General features: G+C 38.7%; 3 protein-coding genes across 4 annotated transcripts; all 3 read left to right on the top strand.

The window, feature by feature from the left end:
- The first annotated feature begins 17 nt into the window (after positions 1 to 17).
- Positions 18 to 2,068, top strand: LOC122655498 (cytochrome c oxidase assembly protein COX19-like). Its single transcript, XM_043849684.1, has 5 exons — positions 18 to 202; positions 862 to 950; positions 1,123 to 1,220; positions 1,882 to 1,970; positions 2,001 to 2,068. Exons 1-5 carry the CDS (start codon positions 193 to 195, stop codon positions 2,066 to 2,068), a joined length of 354 nt encoding a protein of 117 aa, XP_043705619.1. The 5' UTR covers positions 18 to 192.
- A 7,823-nt stretch (positions 2,069 to 9,891) lies between these two features.
- Positions 9,892 to 12,964, top strand: LOC122656900 (7-deoxyloganetin glucosyltransferase-like). Its single transcript, XM_043851592.1, has 2 exons — positions 9,892 to 10,443; positions 12,016 to 12,964. The coding sequence occupies exons 1-2, from the start codon at positions 9,915 to 9,917 to the stop codon at positions 12,942 to 12,944; spliced, it is 1,458 nt and encodes a 485-aa protein (XP_043707527.1). The 5' UTR covers positions 9,892 to 9,914; the 3' UTR covers positions 12,945 to 12,964.
- Positions 12,965 to 14,941: 1,977 nt separating this feature from the next.
- Positions 14,942 to 18,700, top strand: LOC122656898. Of its 2 annotated transcripts, none has more exons than XM_043851590.1 (10): positions 14,942 to 15,114; positions 15,228 to 15,344; positions 15,476 to 15,782; positions 16,366 to 16,588; positions 16,670 to 16,789; positions 17,238 to 17,337; positions 17,440 to 17,499; positions 17,853 to 17,936; positions 18,053 to 18,160; positions 18,276 to 18,700. In XM_043851590.1, the coding sequence occupies exons 1-10, from the start codon at positions 15,046 to 15,048 to the stop codon at positions 18,582 to 18,584; spliced, it is 1,497 nt and encodes a 498-aa protein (XP_043707525.1). In that variant the 5' UTR covers positions 14,942 to 15,045; the 3' UTR covers positions 18,585 to 18,700. The 2 variants fall into 2 exon arrangements, with proteins under 2 accessions (XP_043707525.1, XP_043707524.1); XM_043851589.1 differs by having other exon boundaries at positions 15,228 to 15,393; positions 15,450 to 15,782.
- Positions 18,701 to 25,715: the final 7,015 nt, after the last annotated feature.

Here is a 25,715-nt window from a genome sequence, read left to right as displayed (position 1 = left end):
CAATAATCTTCCTCTTCTACAGTTGTTTCATTGGTCATCAACCTAAATATTTTCAAGTTGTTGGGGCATTCAGACCTACCTGTCTATTGAAGAAAAACAAGACCTGAACATCCTTGCCAGGAGTTGCTAGTTTTCATAAAAACATTCCAATAAAAGACAATCATATTGTGGCAAGGATAGAGAAACAGAGAGATGAGTGCAGGTAAGTTCCTTCATTCTCTGGCAATGATTTTAAGGGGAAAAGATCTGGGGACTTATGTTAATGTTGAATTTGGGCCCAGTGACCTTGTTTTCCTTTTATGCTTACCATCTTGGTTTGAAACATGAACTGATTTTCCTAACCACCCTCATGAATTTACATGTGATAATATGAGAAAAATATTGGGAAACTATTCCAGCACACCCTGACCTGGATGTGGTTCAGCATGCCCTGTAATTTTTTGGTCACATGGAAGTGTTGTGGCAATTCTGTCGGTCGGATGTTTAGGAAATGATATGGATTGGATAAATGCCAAATTTCAGACGAATTCAATTTATCCATTTATATGTAGGTAAACACTCCCTTGTATGTCCATGCACCCTGCAGCAGTTCCTTAGTAGTCTGATTTATTCAATACCTTGTTTTGCCACTTGCTAGACTTGGGTTGGCTGAAATTTGGCATATTAGAAGAGGACCTTGGGGTCCACCATTACCCAATATGTCAGCCCCATTTAAACTGCCATGTGGTAGTTATTGGTGGGCAAACTGTTCTACCTGCAGGTGAAGGTGTGCCAAGCCCCTGCTCTCAAATACATTTTGTGATGTGCTATACTACTTTCCTGCTATTTTGACTGCTCTTATAAGACTCACATTTTTTGCAGGTGGTGCATTTGGTGGGAACAGGGGATTAAGACCAGTACCTCCAGAAAAAGGCATTTTTCCTTTGGATCATATGCATGAATGTGACTTGGTATGTCACGTAATGTTCTGACTAAACCATCAATTTCCTAGTGCTTTACCATTCACTGAAGCAAGTAATTAATGGAAGTGATTCAGCTTGAGTCAAATACTTAATGTTAAATTTGCTTGATGTCATAAACTCATTTTCAAGATGACTTAATTTTGAACGGATAATGTTTCAGGAGAAGAAAGAGTATGTTACTTGTCTCAAATCCTCTGGCTATCAATCTGAAAGATGTAGACACTTTTCAAAAAAGTACCTGGAATGTCGAATGGAAAGGTAAGTAAGTTATGCATTTTCCATAGAAATGGTTGGAAGTATGGTTATGTTTCTGCTCCAGTATATGAGCACAAAATGTGGAATCCTTTTTGTTGGGTACTTTTATATTTTTAATTATAAATAGAATCTTCATCTGTTAAATAGCATGTTGATCAACAAGGTCATAAAACTGTTTTTTTGCAAGGGATATAGTCTTCCAGTTTAAGTTTAGTGCTGGAGAGTTTTCTGCCTTGGATGGAGAGAGGATGGTCAGGACTAAGTTCAGTGCTATTAACTATTTTTTTTTTTCAATTACCAAAAAAATATTCAATAGCTATTTTATGATTGAGGGCTAAGAAATTAAAATATATAAAATCTGATGCTGTTTATACTCTATGGATTGAAAAATTCAACAGAAACAGAAAATGAAGAAAATTCCCTTTTTTGTCGCCCTTACTCTTTCCAGTCTGACATCTGTACGAATATGCTCTATATCTCTGTATTAAGATGAGAACATTTTTCCAATTGAAAAACTTCCAAAGGATTAAAGTATATTTAGGTACTCTAATTGTAGTCTCTTATTTGCTCTTTTAGTATATTGTTCCTCTCCTCCTTTATAATTCTCTCAATTTGTGGAACTTGGTTGGGAAACCTGACCAATATTACCTTTTGAGATCACCAGGAACTTAATGGCAAAGCAAGATATGTCTGAGCTTGGATTTGGCAAAGATGCTGATGAGGAAGCTTCCGAACAGATGAATGAAAAAGTTGAAAAAGTTGGTGCTAGGGACAGTGCCTTGCCTGGTGTTCAGGGTAAAACTGTAGTTACTACGTACTTGAGGCCGAAGGAATCTGTCTGCAGGACCTGAGTTCTGGATTTTTGCCTTTTAAAAATATATAGAAAGAGTGAATAATAAAAAAAAAAAATGCTCTCAGTGGATTCAGCATAGTGTTTTTTTGCAGCTGGATTGAGGAAAATCCATGAAATTGAGTGTCAGCATTTTGGCCGTCAATAGATTCCATATTCTCCAAAGGTAGGAATGGTTGCAGCAACTCTGAGGTGTGGCAAGTATCCATTTTTCCTAGCAGTAGGGTAACGGAAAGTAAAGGGACTGGTTCTATCGGTAGTCGGTGCATCAACTTTTGTGTCTGGGAACTCACATTGGGCAATCTTAAAACAAACCCTGGCTTTGAATCCCAATCTAAGGGACCAGTAGTGTGTTGCCTGACTTGGCAGGTTGGGTAGCCTCATTTGAAGCACTTTGATATCTGGTAACAGCATTGGTTCCTCATTGAAGAAATTTTAGGGTTTTAACAATCGGACCTAGGTCAAATATTATGGTTATCTCCTTATTTCTCAAGCTAAATGTTGGAAAGTCCCTTGATCATCCCTTCAACTTTCCTGAGAGAAGAGGCTAAAACTATCTTTTGCATTTATATCATTGTAACAGAAATGTAATATAGGTAGGTCTTGCTGGGGCAAGGGGTTACTATTTACCAGCTTACTCATCTTTTTGCTTGGCCCTACTTTGGAGTATGAGGGCAAGGATTCTTTACCATAGAGGAGGGTAAGGGTAGGCATCTTCATGTTAAAAATAAAACACCACCCGTCTTCTCCTAATGGTCTCACCACCACCTTGCCACCGCCACCTTTCTTCTCAAAGAAATATGGAGAATCTATTCTCAGAACTTGAATTATCAAATGGATTTTTTTATTTTTGAAATATTTCATATTGATACAACCAAAACAATTTCAATTTTTGAACAAAAAATCTGTTTGTTGACTATTTTCTCATGAAATCAATCCAAAATTGAAATAGAAATCATACCAAATCAGGCCTTAAACAATGAGTGGGTAGGTCTGATTTATGTGTAATCCTATAATTTTCCCATGTTTTAATGGCATTTCAAACAAACCAGCATACCAAACAGCATCTATTTCAGAGTATTGAATGTTTTGAAGAATTTACTCCAGCCAATCTAATAAGGATTATTTGGTTATGATGGCCCAAATTTCTCAAATGGCATTGTGCTTGTTTTAGTGTTTGTTACTGCTAATTAGTCATAAACTAGTGAAAAAGAAAAGATTAAAATTCTTTCAAATTATTCTAAAACCAAAAAATAGAAACAAAGAAATAGCTCAACATTTTGTTCATGGCCTTTAGATTATTGATTTTACATCTAGAAGAATTTTTTATTTAATTTTGACTACAATGAAAAGGATGAATGACTCTCATTCTGTTTGTAACTAGCAGAACAATGATAAAATTCTGTTAAAACATTAAAAGTACAAACTATAAATAGTTTTTGGGATAGGATTCTCTGAGCAAGCGGAGTAGCCTACGCCCCCTCACAAATATTTTTCAATTCATTTTTTCTCTCCTTAAAAGAATTAATAAAAAAAATGGAGGATAGACTAGGCCACTTATAGGAAACTTTCAAAGTGAATAAGAACTACATTTATAACTTTTACTAACCGAACATATGGAGCCTTATTACACATTATTTTTGGCCCTCTTGTACTATAACTGTACATTAGACTACAAAGGGATATATGATTGAATAGGATGCCAAGTACATCTGGATTGAACGCGGTTGATCAGTGAGGATTCAGTCAGAATTGGCCCAAAGTTGCCCTAACCCTAGATTCTGGAATAGAATTAACCAATTGGGGGTGGGGGGGTGGTCAGCCTCGGTTGATTCCAATCCGAATAATACGATCTCGATTTTAAAACCATGGATAGCTCTTTCCTTGGCTTCTAGGGCTGAAGCTGAAAAATCACAATCCATATAAGCTGTAACCAATCAAAAAAAAAATGTTTTGCATCATTCTGAATAGGTTAGGAAAAGCATGATTACAAATTGAATGATTCCTTCCTGCAAAGGGGGATAAAGGGGTGATACTACTAGATAAGGTAATAGGAGGTCTCGAACCGAGATTCCTTGGCGGGTTAGGCTTAACCACACTAGCCCCTGACCAACTGCGCTATCAGTTTGTCCTCATTCTTTTGGGGGACTTACAAGAGAGGAATAAATACCACAAAGTGTCTGAATGAGCTCTGCAAAATCCATATGAATCTTTGTTTGGGAGTAAAAGCTGATAAGACACTATACCAGAGATTAATTTGCACAAAGACAAAAAATAAAGGAGAGAAAATTACATGTTACCCGCTTATATTGGCATATTACACATCAAGCCAATAATGGGAAGCGAAACAATATATTTAATAAGGGGAGAGAGGGAAGAGGGGAAGAGGGGAAGAGGGGAAGAGAGACTGACTATGAGTGGGTTTTCCTAATACTTACCAAATCCTTACTAACAGATAGAATTCTACTTCGATTCCATGCTCCCCTTTTCTTAAAAGTTGTCACCGTCTAAGAATTGATGTCCTTTAAAGTACTAGCTAGGCTTATAAGACCTTGCCCAAAAATTGCCAGTAATTGCCAGTAATTTGTACTAACACACTAGGCTAGCTTTAACGACAACACTTTATTATGAAACACAATTAGATTGAAAACCTAGACCACCCGGAGTCTTAGGTTTACAAATATTAATCACAAGATCTAAGATGCATCCATTCTGATTTCCACCAAAGATTTGCTTGGAGGGTGGTTGGTTGGTTTTTGACTCTTCGCTCTTACCCAGCCTCGTGGCCGGTCTGGAATCGGTTCAATATAGTACTTGAGGACTACTTGTCCCTTTTTTGGTGTTAACACAACCAACAAAGCTCATGACAAAGGATGTCAATTAGTCGATTCAATTTTAGTTTCGTTTTTCCTTCCGGGCCTGCGAGTATAGTATTATGACCCCAAGTTACGACAGCTCTGGATGATCGAAAGGGGAATAGGGGTACTGAGAAAAGGGATATCTCGAGTATAATATTATGAGCCCAAACTTGAAAGTGTCGCACCTTTCCAACGTGTATTCATGTAGAACATTGCGTCTCTGTTAAAATGTTTAGTTTCTGATTTATCTATTTGCTTCCTTTGCTATGATGATTGGAGTTTCAGCGTGCTTTTAGTTTTTCATAGATCAACTTTTCTGCTTTCTATACAATTTTCTTTGATTCCTTTTAGGCAACTTGGTATTTGTGGCATTGTTTTAAGGGAGAGCTACGTGGTTGGAGAACAATGTCCGAATTACAGTAGGGAAACTGAGTTCTGATCTAACGAGGGTGACTTGGATCATTCATAGTTATTGTGTCTGTATTTAAAAAGTAACATTAATTGGGTATGTAGTTTCTGCTGTTTCTTTTCTTGCACATAGGCACTCTTTTGCCAAATCACGTATATCTGGTGTCGTTTCATTACTTTTATTTTCAGCATATATTTGAAGTGATTGTTACGCAGAGTGGTGGGACACTATTTGGTAGACCTAGTCACAATATGGTGTGTGGTGGACATGTCTGTGTGTGATTGGTAATTACGAGACTGCCCCGATCAATCTTGAATTGCAATTGAAAAAGCATCGCTAATGCGGTGTCTATTAGAGATTGGAAGAAAAATTTTAGATCCATTGATTCACCCCCTCCCTCTCAGTGGCACCTGGTATTCACACATTCGGTTTTTTATCTGGGTCTAATGGGCCTTGTAAGATGACTTGTACAGCTACGATAGAGTCCAAGAAGGCCGATCCAATTGTTGATGTACCAATTTGGATACTTTGGATGGATCATACCCAAGACTTAAAAACACATAATTGGGATCCGAATCGACAAGGATCGATTCTAAGGTTTTTGGGACCGATTCAAATCCAACTGGGATCGAAATCAACATGTACCAATTCGAACTATTCAAAGTTTAAAATCCTTGGTTGAATCGGTCAATTCAAATTGGAATTGATCGTGACTGTCCCGATTCCGTTCATTTTGGTCATTCTAGAACCTATGATTCTAGGGTTTTGGGGACTAGATGGTTGAGTTTTAAGAATTAAGGATGAATTCTAGGATTTTTTTTGGGGAACCAATTCCTATCCCAATCCCATATTGGAATCGACAAGGACTAATTCGATCTCCAATTTCAAGTTTAAAATCTTTGGTCTAATTAGAGATCAAACCGTTCCTTGCCGATTCTGATCCGAATTAGCCCTCAAATCTAAATTGACCAAAATCCATGCCAAAAACTCTAGAATCGCCCCTCAAATCTGAAAACTAGTGATTCAATCTAAAAACCCCTAGAATCGACCATTCCAAAACTATGAAAATTGAGATAGCTCACGACAAATTCCAATAAGAATCATGGTTTTAGTTATCGGGTATCAATCGGATTTTTATTGGTATTGTATCGGAAGCGATGGGTATCAATATCGTATTGGTCATATAAGACCGTTTTGCCTTTGAAGATACCGATATCTAATTGTATTTGAACAATTATATCGTTTGCTCGTACCAAATCCATACCATTCATCAATCCAGTATTAGTGTCAGTTGATAATGATATGAATCAATCGACACGGCCGTTCGGAGACCAATACCTAAAACCATGGCCTAATCCTTGGTCTAATGCGTCTGATGATGGTCCCTTTTTGGCTGTTGCAATGAGACAAGTGTCTCATTCCTGTCAAGGAGAGAGAGAGAGAGAGATCCTTGCACCCTTCTGCCCAACGGATTTTTCTCCTCTCCATTTTCCAATCTGTAATTTCTTGTTATTTTCCCTCTGAAAGTGTGACACATGGCACAACCAAATCTAACGGTCTGTATTTAAATGTCAACTTTTAAATCTTAACTAACCCTGGTTACACCAATCCCTAGACTAACCCGGGATGGTGTAACCCATCCTAAACCTAAACCATGGGTTAACCTGATTAAACAACCCAACCTAACCACTCGTAACCTCTCCTACTGCCCTCATTCACGCGAACCAGTCTCTCCCTCACTTGGTCGCCCCCATCTTGCCGGAGACGTCGAGGGTAAGCGTTTGGAGAATGCTGCGAACATCACTCTCCCTCACTCAGTTTGGAGACACCAACCAAAGCACCTTCCCTCAACTGCTGTTGCCGGAGAGGTTACGATTGAATGAGAGGGAGCTGCTACCTTCACTCACTACTTTGTTCGCCGTTGCCGGAGAGGAGATAGGGCCGCAACGGCGTTTGGAGACACCAACCGAAGCACCATTGAAGCTACCGGTTCCCTCGCTCCGACACTATTGACCAGTTCCTTTGTAGATTTCCTTCTGGTTTACCTACAGAGAGTCCATCAACGACGACAACTCCTCCTTCAGGAACTCATGGTTCACTCAACAGAGTTGCAGTTGTGGGTTTTGCTCTTATCGGCACCTTCACTTTTGCCTTGTTGATCTAAGACTCCATCATCATTCATTTCCTCACAAGATTTCTTTTGTATTTTATTGGACCCCTTTTTTTTTTTTTTTAACTTATTTTGCGGTTGATCTTCTTGTGTTTATTCATGGATGGACGGAGATGATCAATTTGAGTTGATTCATTGTTATATTTGTACTCATTATTGGGAGATAATAATTTATTGGTAGCTTGGCATTAAATGTGAGATCTGATGGTAATGGTTGTGGATGAATCACATTGTATATTGAAATCATATTAATAGAGAAATTTTTATCCCCTTTATACATTTTTGGTTTTCGAGTTCTAGAGATCCTTCTTGAAATATTTTTTATTATCTTTACCAATGAAATTGTGATTGAGATATGGAGAGATAGAGAGGAATAAGCTCAGGCTAAAGTTACAGTTGAATCATCTTCAATCATGGATAGAGCATCTTTGTGTTCCTTTGTAGGACATGTTCCACCCACCTGGCAACAAATGTTTCATTTTCATAATGGAATTAGTTCCAACACTGAACTTTACCTATAGAGAGAGATGAGGGAAGAGGAGATCCCTCTATTAGCAGAGGGAAGCGATTCTGTGATCCAAAGGATATGGGTGGAATCGAAGTGGATATGGCAGATCCCAGGTCCTGCTATTTTCAGTCATGTAACCTCGTACGCTATGACTCTAATAAGTCAAGCATTTGCAGGACACTTGGGGAGTCTCGACCTTGCTGCAATCTCCATTGTTTCCACTGTTATCATCTCCATCAGTTTCGGATTCTTGTTACTGTTCTTTTCTTCATTTCCCATTTTTTTTTTCACTAGATTTTCATCTATCCTTCTCGACCTATTGCTTCTGAATTGATGAAACAAAGGATTTGTTTAGTTGGGTATAACAAGCGCGTTGGAGACTCTGTGTGGTCGGCACCAAACAGTACCACATGTTGGGAATGTATTTATCTGCAACGTTCTTGGATTGTCTTGTTCCTCTTTGCGGTTCTATTCTTGCGAAGGAGAAAAATCTGAAAACCCTCTTAGAAGAATCATAGAGAGAGATGAGGGAAGAGGCTAACCCATGGTTTAGGTTTAGGTTTAGGTTTAGGTTGGGTGACACCAACCTGGGTTAGTTTAGGGGTTGGTATAATCAAGGTTAGTTAAGACTTAAAAGTTGACATTTAAATACATAACATTAGATTTGATTATGCCACATGTCGCATTCTTAAAGGGAAAACAACAAGAAATTACAGATTAGGAAATGGAAAGGAGAAAAATCCTCTCCAAACCTCTTTTAGATAAATATCATGACCGTCTAATTCTTGATCATTTTCATCATTCCAAGATTGCCACGGTCACATCCATGTGAGTGGGCGCAGGAGTGGCGTACGGAACTTATCTCAGTATACGTGGTTGAGATTAGTTGCTTCAAGATACTTATGCGGGAAAGTCCAGATGCATGACAACATAATTGGAACGTGTGGATGGTATGGCCACACAGATACTGGAAATGGACACACAACTTTCACAAGATTTTCTTGTCACTACAAATCAACTGAGTCGTCGTACCAATAATAGGTATGTATGATTTCGTCTTTTGCTCAGATATTTATTTTAGGTAGGCCAACCAATAACTTTGATCTTTTGTGAATTTTAGTAAATATCATCACCCTCCTTTCTAAGTATCCATAATATCAAAATTTTCCCCCAAGTATAAAAAATGATAATGCCCTCCTCTATTTTTGAAAGATTTTATCAATCATGCCCATTTAAAAAACACAAAGGGGAAAAAAGATATTTCAAAATTTATGATCTAAAGCTAAAATTCATGGAAAGAAATTGAAGTGGAAATTGATTTAAGAGATAAGAAATGTTGGATTTGGTGAGGGAGTTTGGTCGGTCAGCCTGAAAGTTGTTAAAGTTTGTGGTAGATAGGGAATTGGGGAATTTAACATTTTGTCCGGTCGGTTAGGGGTTATTGGTAAAGGCTTAAGGGAAGTTAATGAGTTGAAGGAGATGATTCGGTGGGTTTGGCCATGATGGAGGAGAAGAAGAAGTTGGGGATTTGGTGGCTACGGTAGTTAGATGGGCTCGAACATTGGTTGCGGAAAAAAAAAAAAAAAGGTATGAGGTTAGCTGGCTTTGCCTTTTTTAATTTCAATTAAAGGGTAATATCGTCTTTTGAACTGCTGTTTTAACACTGTTAATCACTTAAGATATAGTTGATAGAAGAATCTTTCAAATATAGGAGAAGGCATTATCATTATTCAAAACTTGGGGGAGGGATTTGATATTATGGATACTTAGAGGGGGAGGGGGATGATATTTACCCATAAATAAATTATGGTATATACCAACTTCAATATTCTTTCTTCTATAAATTAAGGTACAAAGTTCACAAGATCTCTAACTACACAGCAAGAAAGCAAGCAAGGAAAGATGGGTTCATTTGGAGGTGGGCAGATTAATAATAAGCCACATGCTGTGTGCATTCCATTCCCAGCACAAGGCCATGTTAACCCCATGATGCAATTAGCCAAGCTTCTCCACTCAAGAGGCTTCCATATCACCTTTGTCAACACTGAGTTCAATCACAGACGCTTATTGAGATCCAAAGCTCCGGACGCTCTCAAGGGCTTCACTGATTTCCAGTTCGAAACCATACCCGATGGATTGCCATCATCCGACCGCGATGCTACACAAGATGTTCCTACACTATGTGATTCAGTAGGAAAGAACTGCTTGGCTCCCTTTCGTGATCTACTCAAAAAACTCAATTCCTCCTCCTCCTCCACCACCGTACCTCAAGTCTCTTGCATTGTTTCTGATGCAGTCATGAGTTTTTCCATAAAAGCTGCCAGGGAACTAGGCATCCCTGAAGTTCAATTTTGGACTGCATCAGCTTGTGGCTTCATGGGCTATCTCCATTTCGATGAGCTTATCAAAAGAGGCATTGTACCACTCAAAGGTACATACCTACCTACCCTTTCTCATCAACTATTAATTTCTCATATATCCTTTTTAATATTTGTAATTACATGCATGGGTTGATCAATTTTTTTCGATTGTTGAATTCTAAAACATACTACAGATTAAGAGACGGTTGATCAATTTGGATCCTCTCCTGCCGAGCTGTTTGGCAGGACCCTATTACCAAGACACAGCAAGGCGAGGAATGACCGCCTTACCCCTGCCCGAGCACCTTGCTCGAGTGGGGGTAACGCGGTTGATAACTATGTATATATGTTGAGTTATTAGATAATTATAAGGAGTTGTAATATTTGTCATACAACCCAACCCGGTCTATTAGTAGTTACAGTTGAATGAAAAAGGTAGTGAGAATTTTTATCATCCTACAATTTTTCTATCGAGAAAAAGGATCGGCAACCTTCAAATTGATTATGTCAGGATACCCTTGGTTCATCAGTAAAGCATGCTTATCGTTTATCTTATTTTTTTCTCTTTTCCACCCTATTTTATGGATTTTCCTCCTCTCAAGTGCAATGCAATGTCCAGTGCACCATACTTAAGAATCAAATCGTCATGGGCAGTGATGTCTTTTTATCCTTTCAAGTGCTAGGTGGACAGTTGGATTCTTAAGTGTGATGCACTCTTGAGAGGATAAATTAAATTTCCCTATTTTATGTCATCACATATATTGTTGTTCAATTCTAGCTTAGCCATAAATGAATTGCAATTATTAGCTTAGCCATATATTTTTGGTTGGATTCTTTTAGTTCTTTTTTGTTCTGCTTTTGGCATGGTCTAGTTGTCATGGTGTCTTAATATATCTCGTGATTTTTCCCTTAATCTATTCATATCTTCTTTTTTATGAGAAATTTATTCATACCTTGTGTTATTGTTTTGATACAAATTTATTACAATAATTTATGGAGAAATATTTCTTGAGGGGGAAATGACCACCCTACCATTCCATGAAAGGCAGAAATGACTGCCTACCTGATGCTTCTGCGTGCGCTCCTAATATTGGTCCCACACACGCGGGTTGCATGCTCCCCACAGAAATTGTAACCTTACATTTTTGCCATTAAAGTCAAGGGAAGTTGAAAGTGATTTATCATTATATCATTTTCAATTGTTACTATATATCCATGTGAAATGATACGATTGATGTACCCATTTACCCTTGTGGAAAAAGAAAAAAAATATTGGGTTATTCTAAAAGGATAAAAAAAATAAGGTTACAATCTTGTTGTAACCAACATTGGTGACAACAAGATTTTCCCTTTCAACCCCCCCCCCAAAAAAAAAGAATTTTCCTTTAAATGTTGCTACAATTCAGTCATTAAGTGTCTCTTAAGCTTGCACTAATGATGGTATCCAGATCATTTACGGCGCGCACAAACAGGGCGCAGCGCAATGATCACCTTACCCCTGCCCAAGCACCTTGCCCGAGCGAGGGTAAGGCAGTCATTGCACCTCGCCTTATTTGTGCGCCGCTCAGGCCACGCACCATAGAAGATCACAATCCCTAATGATGTATGTGACTCTTCTTCTTCTTCTTCAATGTACCCACCAGATGAGAAGGACATCAGCAATGGATATCTTGACACACCCATTGATTGGATACCAGGCATGAAAGATATGAGGCTCAAGGATGTCCCGAGCTTTATCAGAACAACTGATCCCAATGACATTATGCTCAATTATTTAGGACAGGAAGCACAGAATTCTCTCAAAGCACCTGCCATTATATTAAACACATTTGATGATCTAGAACATGAGGTTTTGGGTGCAATTGCATCCAAGTTTCCTCACATTTATACTATTGGCCCACTAAAGTTCCTTGGCCAATGCATCTCCGAGACTGAATCCATCCCATCCAGCCTTTGGAAAGAAGACTTCAACTGCTTGGAGTGGTTGGATAAAAAGGAACCAAACTCAGTCGTTTATGTGAATTTTGGAAGTATAACTGTTATGAGTGATCAACACTTTAGAGAGTTCGCATGGGGGTTGGCAAATTGCAAGTATCCCTTCTTGTGGATCAATAGACCTGATGTTGTAATGGGTGAAGAATCAGCAATCTTGCCTGAGGAGTTCATTGAAGAAACTAAAGATAGAGGTTTGGTGGTGAGTTGGTGCCCACAAGACAAAGTGCTTCTCCATTCCTCCATAGGTGGGTTTCTTACTCATTGTGGATGGAATTCTACGATTGAAAGCATTTGTGGTGGAGTGCCAATGTTATGCTGGCCTTTCTTCGCCGAACAACAAACTAATTGCAGATATGCTTGCACTCATTGGGGCATAGGCTTGGAGATCAACAATGACTTAAAGCGAGAAGAGGTTGAAACTCTTGTTAAGGAATTAATGGAAGGAGAAAGAGGGAAAGTGATGAGGAAGAAGACCTTGGATTGGAAGGAGAAAGCAGAAGCTGCTACCAAACAAGGAGGTTCTTCTTACAATAACTTTGATAAAGTAATTAAGGAAGTCCTTCACCCAATTAAGTGAGTATTTTATTAATGGGTAGATATGTTGGACTTATGACATTGTGTGGCAGTGTAGTGTAGTACAGTGAGTATTCAAAGTGTATATGTTGTCATTGTTGATAGCAATAGTGGTTTGAGCTTATTTGAGCAATGTATTACGTTTGGTATACAAAGTGAATCTATTGTATCTTATTAATGAGATAAACTGTATATATATACAAGGATTGATAGAGCAATCTGCTCAAGATAAAAGGAAATAAATAAATAGAAAATATAAAACTACCTAAACAGTATGAAATAAATATGTACAGACTAGAATCAAGCAACGGCTATAATCCAAGGATTAAGCCCAAGAATCATGTAAGTCAAGATCATGCAACGGCTAGCTTCATCTATGCCATGATGTACGCTAACACTCCCCCTCAAGGTGGAGCATGAAGGTCTCGAATGCCCATCTTGGACTTGAGATATTGAAATTGTACCCTACCCAGAGACTTGGTAAAAATATCGGCGACTTGTTCTGTAGAGAGAATCTTGGTAGGGTATAGCAAACCCAGCTGAATTTTCTCATGAACCACATGACAATCTATTTCAATATGTTTTGTGTGTTCATGATATACTGGATTGGCAGCAATGTGAAGGGCCGCTTGATTGTCACAATAGAGAGGGATACGCGCCGGGGCGATAATCCTAAATCCCGAAAAAGATACGATAGCCAAGTGAGTTCACATGTAGCAACGGCCATGGCGCGGTATTCTGCTTCAGCCGAGGAACGAGACACGGTGGTCTGTTTCTTCGTTTTCCAAGATATCGGAATAGTGCCAAGGATAATACAATATCCAGTGGTAGACCGGCGAGTCATAGGGCAGCTCGCCCAGTCAGAGTCACAAAAGGCTGTCAACTGTAAAGTAGTCGTGGCCGGTATAAGAATACCTTGACCCAGAGTTCCTTTGAGGTAACGAAGCAATCGATGTGCCGCATCTAAGTGTGGTTGGCGAGGCTGGTGCATGAACTGACTCAAGATATGAACGGTGTGCACAATGTCGGGCCTTATAACAGTAAGATAGATCAAGCGCCTGACTAAGCGTCAGTAAGAGGATGGGTCTGAGAGAACCTCGCCTGTAGAATCAAATAGTTTCAGATTTTGTTCCATTGGAAAATCCGCCGGCCTAGCCCCTGTGAGGCCATAATCATTAAGAATATCAAGTGTGTATTTCCGTTGGCAGAGATAGAGGCCCGTTTTGGAACGAGCGACTTCGATGCCAAGGAAATATTTTAAAATACCAATGTCTTTAGTATGAAACTGGTGGCAGATTCAGGTTTTCACATCATGTAATAAAGTAGCATCTGAACCAGTGATGATGATGTCATCCACATAAACGAGGATGAAGATGGAGGCGGAGTCTTGATGGAGCATAAAAAGCTCCAATGAAAAGATTTGAAACCCAACACCTAAATTTGTGGAGCTTCTATGTCTATTTCCAACCAATAAGTTGCAATAATCATAGTCACCGTCATTGAGAAGATTTATTAATGAACACATCATCTTCTCTAGTTAAAAGAGGTGAGGTGCCCTAGAATATTTGTAATAACAAAATCTCTGAGACTCAATGTTCTCGTACTGAACTGTTGGATCAGGATCTTGATTGATGGAAATAACATTCTAGATAGATAGAATTGGCAGGAAAGAGAGAGATCTATTCCATTCTCTGAATGAAGTTGGATGTTTTTTATTTTTAGATCCAAACCCAATAGACATAACTACCTTTTTTTCTCCAGCGGTTGGATGTTTAAACTGTTCACGCGTTTCATGTCATCAGAACTACACTCATCAATAAATGTACTACCTTATCTGCATGTGATGTGATGACAATATTGGAGTTGTAGCCAACCAACCTCAACCTCCTCCACAGTTTAAAACCTCAACACCGCCAAGACTCATGGATACTGTGGTTCCTTTATGCTACCTTTTCCTCACTTCCAGCTCCAGTGTTTCTTCACCCACTTCTTCCATGGCTATGCCCCAGAGACACTTCAATAAACTACCTTCATATTACTGACACACCATTGCTTCTCACATACTTTTAAACTACTTGTGGATTGTTTTGTTGCTTGGGTTCATTATGAAATTTGAAGATTTCTTAATGCAACGGAGTAGAGATAAGCAAAAAAGAATTGATCTAGAGGAGGAGGTAAGATTTTTTTTTTAAGTCATTGGTCCATCTATTTTTCCTGAAAGTGTAGATCGATGTCTTCCATGAAACAATTGTTCTTGGATTTTGCGAGCCAATTTTACAATCTCCAGGTCGGTATACTGCAAGCAGAATTAGATGATGAGCAGAAATTGAATCGGGTTCTTAAATGTGCATTACATGGACAAGTTGTTTCTCGTCCATCAATTTCCTCACTGCTACCACTTGAGGTAATTGTTTCTATCCCATGCATTTACTTGATTGCCTTTGGATGGAAGAATAAAACAATGAAGCTCTACTATGATGAAACAGACCTACCAATGGAAGATGGAGAAATAACAAATTTGGGATATTGATGCAGGTGCAGGTCCTTCTTGCAGAACTGGAAATGGTTGAAGAAGAGATCATTTTCCTGGAAAGGAAGGTGGCGGAGCTGAGACACTGTCTCCATCAAGAAAAGAAACTGAACGAAGAAAATCAATTGCAGCCACTACTGAAACACTACTGCTCTGGAATAAGGAGTCACAGAGAACAAGAAGATCATGAACAGTCACTGGGGCCACTACATTACAAGGCAGACTTTGGAGGCAAAAGGCTGATGAGAGAAAGAAAAGCTTCCCTAGGCTCTGCTTCAGAAATCCATGCCATGTTTTCTGGAAGGTTGAATAGTGATGTTCCTCAGAGCAGTAAGTGAAGAGATCCATCCTTTTATTATTATCTGTTTAATCATCCATCTACATTAGCATCTAGAAACTGAATATGAGAAGAAATGGCACAACCACTAGGCTTTCAATGCAGGCCCACCTTAAACATAAATGTCAAATCTCAAGCTGAAGATTGTAATTAACCAATCAAAATTAAAATCCTCTTAATTCAAAGTGAACTCATATGGCAGAGTAGGGAAGAGCGAGGAGGATCACGAAGTTAAGATCCAACAGATAAAGTAAAAAATTTGACCTGCATATCCCCATACCCATAAAGTGTATATCCAACCTGTTAGTTGCAGGTTTGATGAAACTTGGAAACAGCCTCTCCTGCGAAGCAGGGGGTAAGGCTGCGTACATTTGCCCCTCCCAGACCCTGCAGTAGTGGGAGCCTTGTACACTGGGACGCTCTTAAGAGTTTTGTTATATTTTATTTTATTTTATTTTATTAGGTGCTGTTTATATGGAGTACTTAACATCAACAATACTCAGAATTGAAACTTTAGAGAGGCTAATCCCTTGTCAGGTGAAGGATTCGGAGGGACAGATGAAATTGCTGGAAAATCAAGATGCAATGGAAGAAAACAAACACAGAATCTTCTAGATGAAGCAATGGCTACAGAGAAGCCAAACAGAGTCTCAGAAGAAGTAATCATATGCTTGATTGGCATCTTTCTCACACTGAACCAGAGTTCAGCTCATCTCAACTGTGATGGCTTAGCATCTATTTCGAAGCTTAGTCTTTCCTGCATGAACTCAAAAGGCCAGAAGTCCAAAACCTCATTCAACTGTAAAGCTCCCAAGTGTTTCTTGGATGACAACACATCTATTCTCCACTCTAATGGCACATTGTCTGATTTCGACGGCCCCGTCAGAGATTTAGTTCCATATAAGAATTTCATCCAATTCACAAGAAATTCTGTGGACATGAGCCGTGTTTCAGAATGTTTACCAGCAATCGGAAAAATGAGGTTGTTTCTACATCTCCAAACTCCACCAAATGAGTTCCTAGGTCTGAAAATAAATAACCATATAGCTAGCTACCTATAAAACAGTTGAGCAGGAAATAGTGGAGGTAATTGAGTAGGATGATCTACCTGTGACATATAGCCAGGCATAAACAAGAAATGCAGGTAACTAGGAATAATCTAGTAAATAATTAAGTACTGTTTAGGTGATAGGGATACCTAAAAAAAATTGAATGACTTTTCCTATTTAATTTAAAACCCTGTTGTGGCCCATAAAATCTGATGTTTATAATCCGAGAGGCGGTGATCAGGTATGGAATCTATTGACTGAGAGTAACATACTGGCAACATATATGCCTCAAATTCATACTATCATATATGTGGTGGATATGTAGTGTGCAGTTGCATGCTTGGGATGCTGAACAACTACAAAAATTTGTTTTGTTTTCAGGATTTTGATGCATAAACTAAGTACCGTGGACTTAATTTTCCTGACGTACAAGCAGAAGTTAGCATTCTGGATCAATATCTACAATGCATGCATAATGAATGTACTGTAAGACACCACAGGAACATCAAAATTCAAATAGGCAAAAAAAAATTGTGGAACTTCAACGAATGAATTTCTTTTCTTTTCCTTTCTGTTTTTTCAGGCATTTCTCCAACATGGACTACCTTCTACATCAGACAAACTGCTTACCCTGATGAACAAGGTATTGTAAAATGGCACAATCAACACACAATAACTTAGAGTTACAGAAGCCCAGTCACCATTTAAGTGACATTTTAGAGAGAGAATAAAAAAATCAACAGAATTCATGTGGAGTTGAATGCCAGGAGCATCATACTCAAGGTTTTGATACTGAGGACCATGGGCTTAACATTTGTAAAAATTGATATATATGTCACAAAATTACAAGATAAAAAGTGCAAATATTGTAGGACTTGCTCTGATGGTACATGTCAGCAGTGGCTAGTCTTAGTCTCTTAGCGGCTTGGTAAACCGACGTTTCTCTTCTACTATAATTCCTATTTGCTATAAATAAGCAGACAAATTGTGATTCAGGCTGCACTGAATGTTGGAGGCATAATACTGAATGCTCTGGCCATTGAGCATTTCATTCTCAGGCATCCTTACGACTCCGAAAAAGTGAGTAGACGACATGCCTGTGTTTTATATCGATAACTCCATATCAGGACATATATCTAGCTACCAGACTAGGAATTACTCTCTTCTGATCTGATTTTCCTAACACTGATTACAAGGGTACTATGGATGAAAAAGAAATGCTGCTGCGAAAGGCGTATGGTCTTAATTATCCTGAACCCAATATCACTTTTGCCCTTTGCCGAGGAAGTTGGTCTTCTCCACCAGTAAGTAACTCCTCAACCATAGAGGTCTTAGGAATAGATTCTTCTTCACATATCTTCCTATGTGTTTCAGTGCCTGGAGTTCTCAATAAAGTGACAATGTGAATGACATTTGCAGTTAAGGGTATACACTGCAGAAAATGTAGTAAACGAATTGGGAAGGGCGAAAGTTGAATATTTAGAGGCTTCGGTTGGAGTTACAAGCAAGAAGAAAATAGCAGTTCCCAAGCTTCTGCAATGGCACATGAGCGATTTTGCAGATGACATGGACTCACTATTGGAATGGATCTATAGCCAACTACCACAGTCAGGATCACTAAAGAGATCGATAATGGAGTGCCTGAATGGTGATGGCAAATGCCCAACAGCCAAAATGGTGGAAATTCAACCTTACGAATCTGAGTTCCGCTACTTGCTTCCCTTGTAGGCTAAGACACCCAAAAGACTTACATAGAAATGTGCAGAGGAAACCAAAAAAAAAAAAACATGCTGATTCAACTAAATCATTTCCTGAAATCATTATCTTTTATAGAACATAAACGTTCTGTGTTTTAACTTAGTTTTATCAATCTTAACTATCATGTACCACTCCTTATTATATCCTGCCAAACATTTTAGGAAAAATTACATATCCCTCCCCTGTACTTTGTTCTAATTACACGTTCCTCCCCTTGGTTTTTCCATCTTACATTTTGACCCCTTATGGCTGACGGTGTTAGGGGTGCTGTTAGTTGATGGTTTGAAAAGACAATATTACCCTTGTTCTAAAACACCACAAGTAGAATTACAATGATACCCTTTTCATCATCTTCAACCTTAAAACACGCATTACTTTCCTCCTCCACAGCCAGCACCACCACCACCACTGCCGCCTCATCCTCCTCCACCGTCAAAGAAGGAAACGGAATCAGTCGTAAAAGACGCCGATCGTTCCGACTTCCGACTGGTTGATGATCTCTAATTTCGAGAATTTGAAATGCAAAACGAATTCAAGTTTTTCCGTGAAATTCTGCTTTAAACTAGAAGGAAAAAAAAAAACAGAAAGTCTCATTTAATTCTTAAATTCTTACTATAGGAATGAGAAAAATAATTAGTTGTAATTCATGTTCATAATCTGATGCATAGGTTTCAGATTTAACTTTTTTGCCTACATTTTAGTTTCTCGGTTGGGACTCAAATCTTTTCATTTTTCTTTTTTCGGTTTTTCCCCTGCTTTTTCTCATTTCAGCTTGGAACTCAAAAAACATCCATTAGTGGTTCTCATAATTCAGAGCCTGGTGCTTCCGAAAATGACTCTGTGAAGGATTCACTATAAGTTGTCCATGCTCCATTCGCGACCTGAACAATGTTTTCGTCTTTGCAAGTGTCCTCCTCTTGATAGAAAAAAAAAACCCTAGCTACCTCAATCTTCTTCTTTTCTCTTTCCTCTCTCATCTTCATTTTTTTCCCTGCAACCTTCCTAAGTTCCAAGGCAACATCGGCTATAGAGTATTATTTCTGCATCTGAAGGAGAAGAGATCCATGGATGGCCCATCTCGCCATCAGAAATTACTCCTCCATCTCTTCACAATTCTTCAGTTTCAGATATTGACAGAGGAGAGATCAGATATAAGAGCTCCAGAGTCCATGAGATCTTCACCTTGTACTCCAGAGTGGATCTTACCATTAACTTCATGAATATGAATCCATTGAAGTGGATTTTGGTGGGTTCCATTTGCAGGAAAGGGGTTGCAGGAGAAGAAGAAGAAAAGAAGGGAGGGTAAAATGGTCTATTCACATGAATCAATGGTTAGTTTGAGATTAAATCAAAAGGGTAAATGGGTCATCTCACAATGACCCAAGGTTAATTTGAGCATTATAAAAAAACTAATTATGCCACGTCAGTATTTAATAGACAGATGCTAACGGCAGGGGAGGTTTTAGTAATTTTCTGGAAACTACAAGGGAATCGTATGTAAGATGGGAAAATCAAGGGGAGGAACGGGTAATTAAGGCAAAATACAGGGGAGGGTGATGTAATTTTCCCAACATTTTAGTATTTCCTCAGTCTTTAACAACATTCCTTATTTATTAATCCTTAGTGTGTCTTGTCTAAATGTTAGTTTTTCAGAGCGACTTGAAACACACTTCCAACGTTTCCTTGGTCTTTGACTTCTTTTTCAATCATGACTTAATATGTCTGTGTTCAAAAAGAAAAAACCTACAACCAAATTGCCAGTTACCCTAAAAAAAATGGTCTTCCTGTGCCTCCTTTTTTTCAATTTGAAGATTACCACCTCATTGGTTCAATATCTAGCATTTCGATGAAGTATATCTGCCTAACACTAAAATTACTTCAAAAAACTGGACTTTTAACCAAAATTCGAACCAAAATATGACCAGTTTTACGCGAAGACAGCAAAAAGCCATTTTTTTAATACATAAACACGCCCTAATTTCTGCATTTCGCATAACAGTGTATAACAGAGTTCAAACAAAAAAAAAAAAGGATCAATTATGCAATAATGGAAGAGTAACGTAAAACCATGAAGTTAACACAGAAAAAAAGCCCAATGTCTGCATTTCATATAATAGTTTGGGGGTAAAAAAAAGATCAATTATGCTATAACACCACAAAATCATGAATTTAATACATAAAAGCAGCTCAATTTCTGCAATTGGTATGTCACTTTGATATTTATTCTTCTTCTTTTGAGATACTCAGATACCTAGGGGAAGAACCAGCACGAATCCAAGCGCGATGAGAGCGAGCAAACGCTTCAAAGCTTCTCATATCTATGAGTCGAGGCTACCAAGAAAGGGAGCTTAACAGTCGCATCGTGATACTCTCTGTATCTTACTATCTGGTATCTGCAGCATCCAGCATGGTAGTTAAATTTGGAATCAGATCTGGATTCGAATTGGTCGAGTCAATTCCGATTGAGCTTTAATATGTACGAACCCTAGAAACTAGAGGTGTAAGTTTGGTCCTGTCGGCCCGAGCCTGCCTTGAGCCCGAACAGGGCCTGGGCTAGATTTTTCAACCTTGGGTTAGGGTTGAAATTTTCATGCCTTAGGTCAGGATTGGGCTGGGGCTGGCCCAGCCCAACCTGGCCCGACCTTGTGTTAGGTTATCTAATCACATGTCTCATTTTTTGAATGCATATAGGATGACGTAAATGGCAAAAAAGCAGGGCAAGTCAGGGCCAACAAGGCTCTAACAAATTTTAGGGTTAATCAGAGCCAACCCAGCCCAACCTAGCACGATCAGGGTCAATCAAGGTCAATCAAGGCTGGGCCTTGACTGAGATATCTCAGCTTAACTTAGGGTCGGGTTGGGCTTGGGTTGGGCTAAAAGGGCTCAGGGTTAGAGTAGGGTTTTAAAAAACCCAGCCCTGTTTCACCCCTACTAGAAACACAGTTGGCATCAGCTATTTCTTACGTGCATGACTTTGCATGCATGGGTTGGCATATGCATGTAGTAGGTAGATTAAGAAGTTGTACGCACTATGTAATCTATTGTGGATAGTTTTATGGGAAAGGGAGTTAGCAGTAATGAAATAGGAGAAATTAGTCAAAGTAGAGATATATATTGTAGGACATGATCAAGTGGGTATTTATGTAGTTAATATTGTACGTTATATATATTGCATTATAAAGAAGAAAATTAGACTTTTGAATCTCTAAATTATCTATAAAATAGATGAGATAAGGTTTTTCCCTTTATTTTATTTTTTTCCCCTAGAATGATGAGAATCAAGGTCGATTTGAATTTCAATTTTTCAAACCGTGTCATATAGAGAAGCTTGCGAAGGTAATTGAAATCTAACGGTTGAAACACTTCATTAACTTTAGGGTAATCTGAAGACCCGACCTAGAAGGAGTTGGGATGGACTCCCCTAATACACCGGGAAAATTATTTGCTTCATTTCCCCAAGTGCTTCTAGGGGAGACCGTGGACCCCACACGAATAGTGTGGTCAGGCAGAGGTAGGGTGGTCATTTCCCCTCCCCCTATTTGAGGAACTTGGGAAAATGGAGCCGATAATGATCTGATTCACTGACTACAATAGGGGGGGTCAAATGGTTGATTCGCGCTAGTTTGGTCAGTCTAATTCAGTTTTTTGCATGCTATGAGTCCAAACTGAAGTCAAAACTCTTAAGGTGAGATTTGGTTTTGGACTGGTCTTATTTGTTTCAAACCTTTATTATTTTCTATATAAGATAGATGGATAGAAAAAAGATGGATTGAATAGATGAAAAAACTAGATCTATAAAGAATGGCAGATTATCCTCAATCGAATGGTTTGGGACTCCACCAACAAAGCAACAAACAAGGTCGAGCTTGCTTATTGTACCTTTATTGATATTGAATTATTAAAAAAATCCGAGATTCTTTCCTATTTCTTCCTTATTTATTCCAATCCACATTTTTTGATTCTATCTATATAGATTATATATGTAGTGCCAATCACAACACAAGTCTTTATATATATAAATAAAATATATATATATTTTTAATTTAATTCAATTGTTTTTTTGTTTTTTCAATTCTATTCTTTTCTCAATATTTGTGTTGGGTTAACAGATTCTTATTGGTTTTGTTTCTCCCTATATGATATATAGGTCATTATACAAATAAAATTCTACCCCAAAAAAAAAATTATACAAATAAAAGTTCTAAAAGAAATTTCCAAAAAAAAAAAATTTAATATTTCAATAATTAAATTTAAATCAAATGCTTATTGGCGGCTTGGTTATTTTAAAAACCATTGGAACCCTAAATCAACAGAATTAATCAGAACTGAACGGAAATGGAAAAAAAGAAGTTAAAAATCTGAAACTTTGATTAAAACATTCTTTCATTATTATTGTTGTATATCTTAATCTTGATTGATATTTATTGTTACTCTCATTTATTAGAGTATATTACACGCACCCCCCCTGTACTAAGCCTTAATTACATTGACATCCCCTATATTTCTTTCAATTACCCAGACTACCCCCTACTTTCCTAACCTTATTACAAACAGCTCCAGTCCGTTAGAGATTTAAGGTTAATTGATAACGTCATGTGAAAATTATTTTTAATTGATGATTTTGCCCTTAGAGAGGGCCAGAGGGGTAAGTTGTTGATTTCCCTTATGTTCGGATTTTTATCGCCCCCAGTACACAATCCTCCATTGCACCTCCAGTGCACTCCTGGTTGCTCGACACGTGGATAATTCGAATATGCACTACCCACACAACTAAATAGAGTTCTTTTTCGCTTGAGTCATAAGGTATTGAAGAAGGCGAATCGAGTCATAAAAAATAGGCATTAATAGAATCCAATTGTCCGCAGTCTTTGAAGTTTTATTGGAAAAATAAAAGGACAACGATGAAATTAGGGGTCTAAGTTTGGCCTAGTGAGATTGAGCCCATCCAAACCTGATAGAGCTTAGGCTAAGCTAGGGTGAAAATTTCTAGGTCCAAGGTGTGGCTAGGTTGGCCCTGGGTTAAGGTCTTTGGCTGAGCCCAACCCAGCTTGGTCCCATATATATAATGGGAGAGGGTTCTATGAGCAAACATGTTACACTACACCTCCTCACATTGGTTTTCTAAATCAATTTTTTCTCTCTATATAAAAATTAGCGTTGTTGTTCTCTGTACCGCAGTGCATGTTGCACCCAGACACATGGGGTTGGGCGCAATGACCACCCTACCCCCTGAGTGATAGGCCCATGTGCCTGGGCGCAGCCTGTGCTGCGGCTAGGGGTGTCAATTCCAGGCCCCGCCCGACAGAACCGACCGAGCCCGCCGGACTAAAGCCCGGCCCGGCCCTGCCCAACCCATTTACTAAACGTGTCAAGCTTGAGCTTGACATGTTTACTAACCGGGCGATCCTGGTGTAGGGTCCTAGCCCGTCAGGTGTCCAACCAGACCGACCAATTCTAGGCCCGACCCTTTAACTTGTAAACTTTGCTATGGGCTTGGGCCCTATTTGATTTGTTGGCCCAACTCTATTTATAACATTAACTTTTGTTGGGCTAGGTTGTATATTTTTTAAATATTTGGAAGCAAACCTCCAAATATTGGAACAATCTTTGTACACTTGTCATAGGTAACAATTTTGCAACGAATTCCGGACAAGTTCTGACCACTTCTTTTTTAAGTTTTGCTGTTGTTTGGACTTCTTCTGTGTTTATTTTATTTTGCTCCTTTCCTTTGCTGTTTGTTGGTTCTTGCTTGACCGTAAGGCTAGACGAAGGTGTTTTATTCCTTGCAGGTTTTTTTCTCTTTCCTACTCTCTTTCTTTCCTTTTTCCATTTGTGGAATCATTTTCTTTGAATATCATGTCTATTCTTGCTTGGAATGTTAGAGGTTTGCATAGCTCGTTTACTAAACATTGTCTCACTCAACACCTGCAAAAACTCAAACCTGATATTGTTTTTCTTTGTGAAACTAAATGTTTGACTGCATCTTCTGTTAAATTTAGCTTCCTGACTCGAAATTATTCTACTATTTGTTTTGTTAATAGTCGTGGCTCTCGGGGTTTAAAAGGGGGATTTTGGCTTCTTGGAACTGCTTCTGTTAGTTTCTCTATTTTACTGATTACTGATCATTTTTGTGCTTTCAATTAGCATATACATATGGACCTGACTGTTACAGTGGTGACTGTTTATGCCCCTCCCCCAACCCTCACCTTGTCTTGATCTTTGGATTACTCTAAATGAATTTATTTCCACTCTCCATTGCCTGTTTATTATTATTGGAGACCTGAATGAGGTGTTATCAGCCTCTGATAAATTGGGAGGAGCACCTTTTGTCCCCCATACTTCTGGTACTCACCTTCTGCAACTCATTGAGAAACACTCGCTGGAAGACCTACCCCATGTGGGCTCTCGTTTTACTTGGACCAATAAACAAAAACCCCCCCATCTGATCAAGGAATGCCTTGACCGCTGCCTGGCTTCTCCAGCCTGGCTAACTGTTTTGCCTCATTCCTCACTTTCCAAATTACCAGCTCTGGCTTCTGATCATAACCCAATATTTTTAAAAACTGACAAACCCAAGGCTTCACACCCCAAACTCTTTCATTATCAGGAGGCTTGGGTTCATCACCCTGAATTTCTCTCTTTTTGCACAAACAAATGGAATAACTTGCCTAAAACAAATCTTCATTGCCAACTCCTATCGTTTGGTAGAATCCTTGCCCATTGGAATAAGACTGTGTTTGGCAGAATTCAAACTCTAACAGAGCATTACCTAGCCCAGGCTGATCATCTTGAGATCTTACCTCCTACACCCGATACTGAAGCTAGTTTTCTTTCTCTGAAATCCAAACTTTTGTGGATTGCTGAGGCTGAAGAAAAATTTTGGTTCCAAAAATCTAGACATGCTTTTATTAATGATGGGGATAGAAATACCAGATTTATCATTCTGTGGCTAGAACTAATATTCATAAGAGGAGAATACTTTTCTTACACAATGAGCTTGGGGAGAGGATTGATGAGCGTGGTGCCGTGGCCCAATTGTTTTCTGATCACCTTGAAGGGTTATTTCAAACCATGGATCCCCTTGATGCTTCCTTTATTGAG

Source organism: Telopea speciosissima, chromosome 3 (assembly GCF_018873765.1).
Source record: "Telopea speciosissima isolate NSW1024214 ecotype Mountain lineage chromosome 3, Tspe_v1, whole genome shotgun sequence".
In the NCBI taxonomy this organism is placed as follows: Eukaryota; Viridiplantae; Streptophyta; class Magnoliopsida; order Proteales; family Proteaceae; genus Telopea; species Telopea speciosissima.
This window is presented reverse-complemented; position numbering and strand designations above follow the sequence as displayed.

Coding starts and splice junctions, on each gene's coding strand:
- LOC122655498 (XM_043849684.1), top strand. Junction 951..1,122: donor ATATGCATGAATGTGACTTG/GTATGTCACGTA, acceptor ATAATGTTTCAG/GAGAAGAAAGAGTATGTTAC. Junction 1,221..1,881: donor CTGGAATGTCGAATGGAAAG/GTAAGTAAGTTA, acceptor TGAGATCACCAG/GAACTTAATGGCAAAGCAAG.
- LOC122656900 (XM_043851592.1), top strand. CDS start 9,915: ATGGGTTCATTTGGAGGTGGGCAGATTAATAATAAGCCACATGCTGTG. Junction 10,444..12,015: donor AGGCATTGTACCACTCAAAG/GTACATACCTAC, acceptor TGTACCCACCAG/ATGAGAAGGACATCAGCAAT.
- LOC122656898 (XM_043851589.1), top strand. CDS start 15,046: ATGAAATTTGAAGATTTCTTAATGCAACGGAGTAGAGATAAGCAAAAA. Junction 17,338..17,439: donor ACAATGCATGCATAATGAAT/GTACTGTAAGAC, acceptor CTGTTTTTTCAG/GCATTTCTCCAACATGGACT. Junction 18,161..18,275: donor GAAGTTGGTCTTCTCCACCA/GTAAGTAACTCC, acceptor TGACATTTGCAG/TTAAGGGTATACACTGCAGA.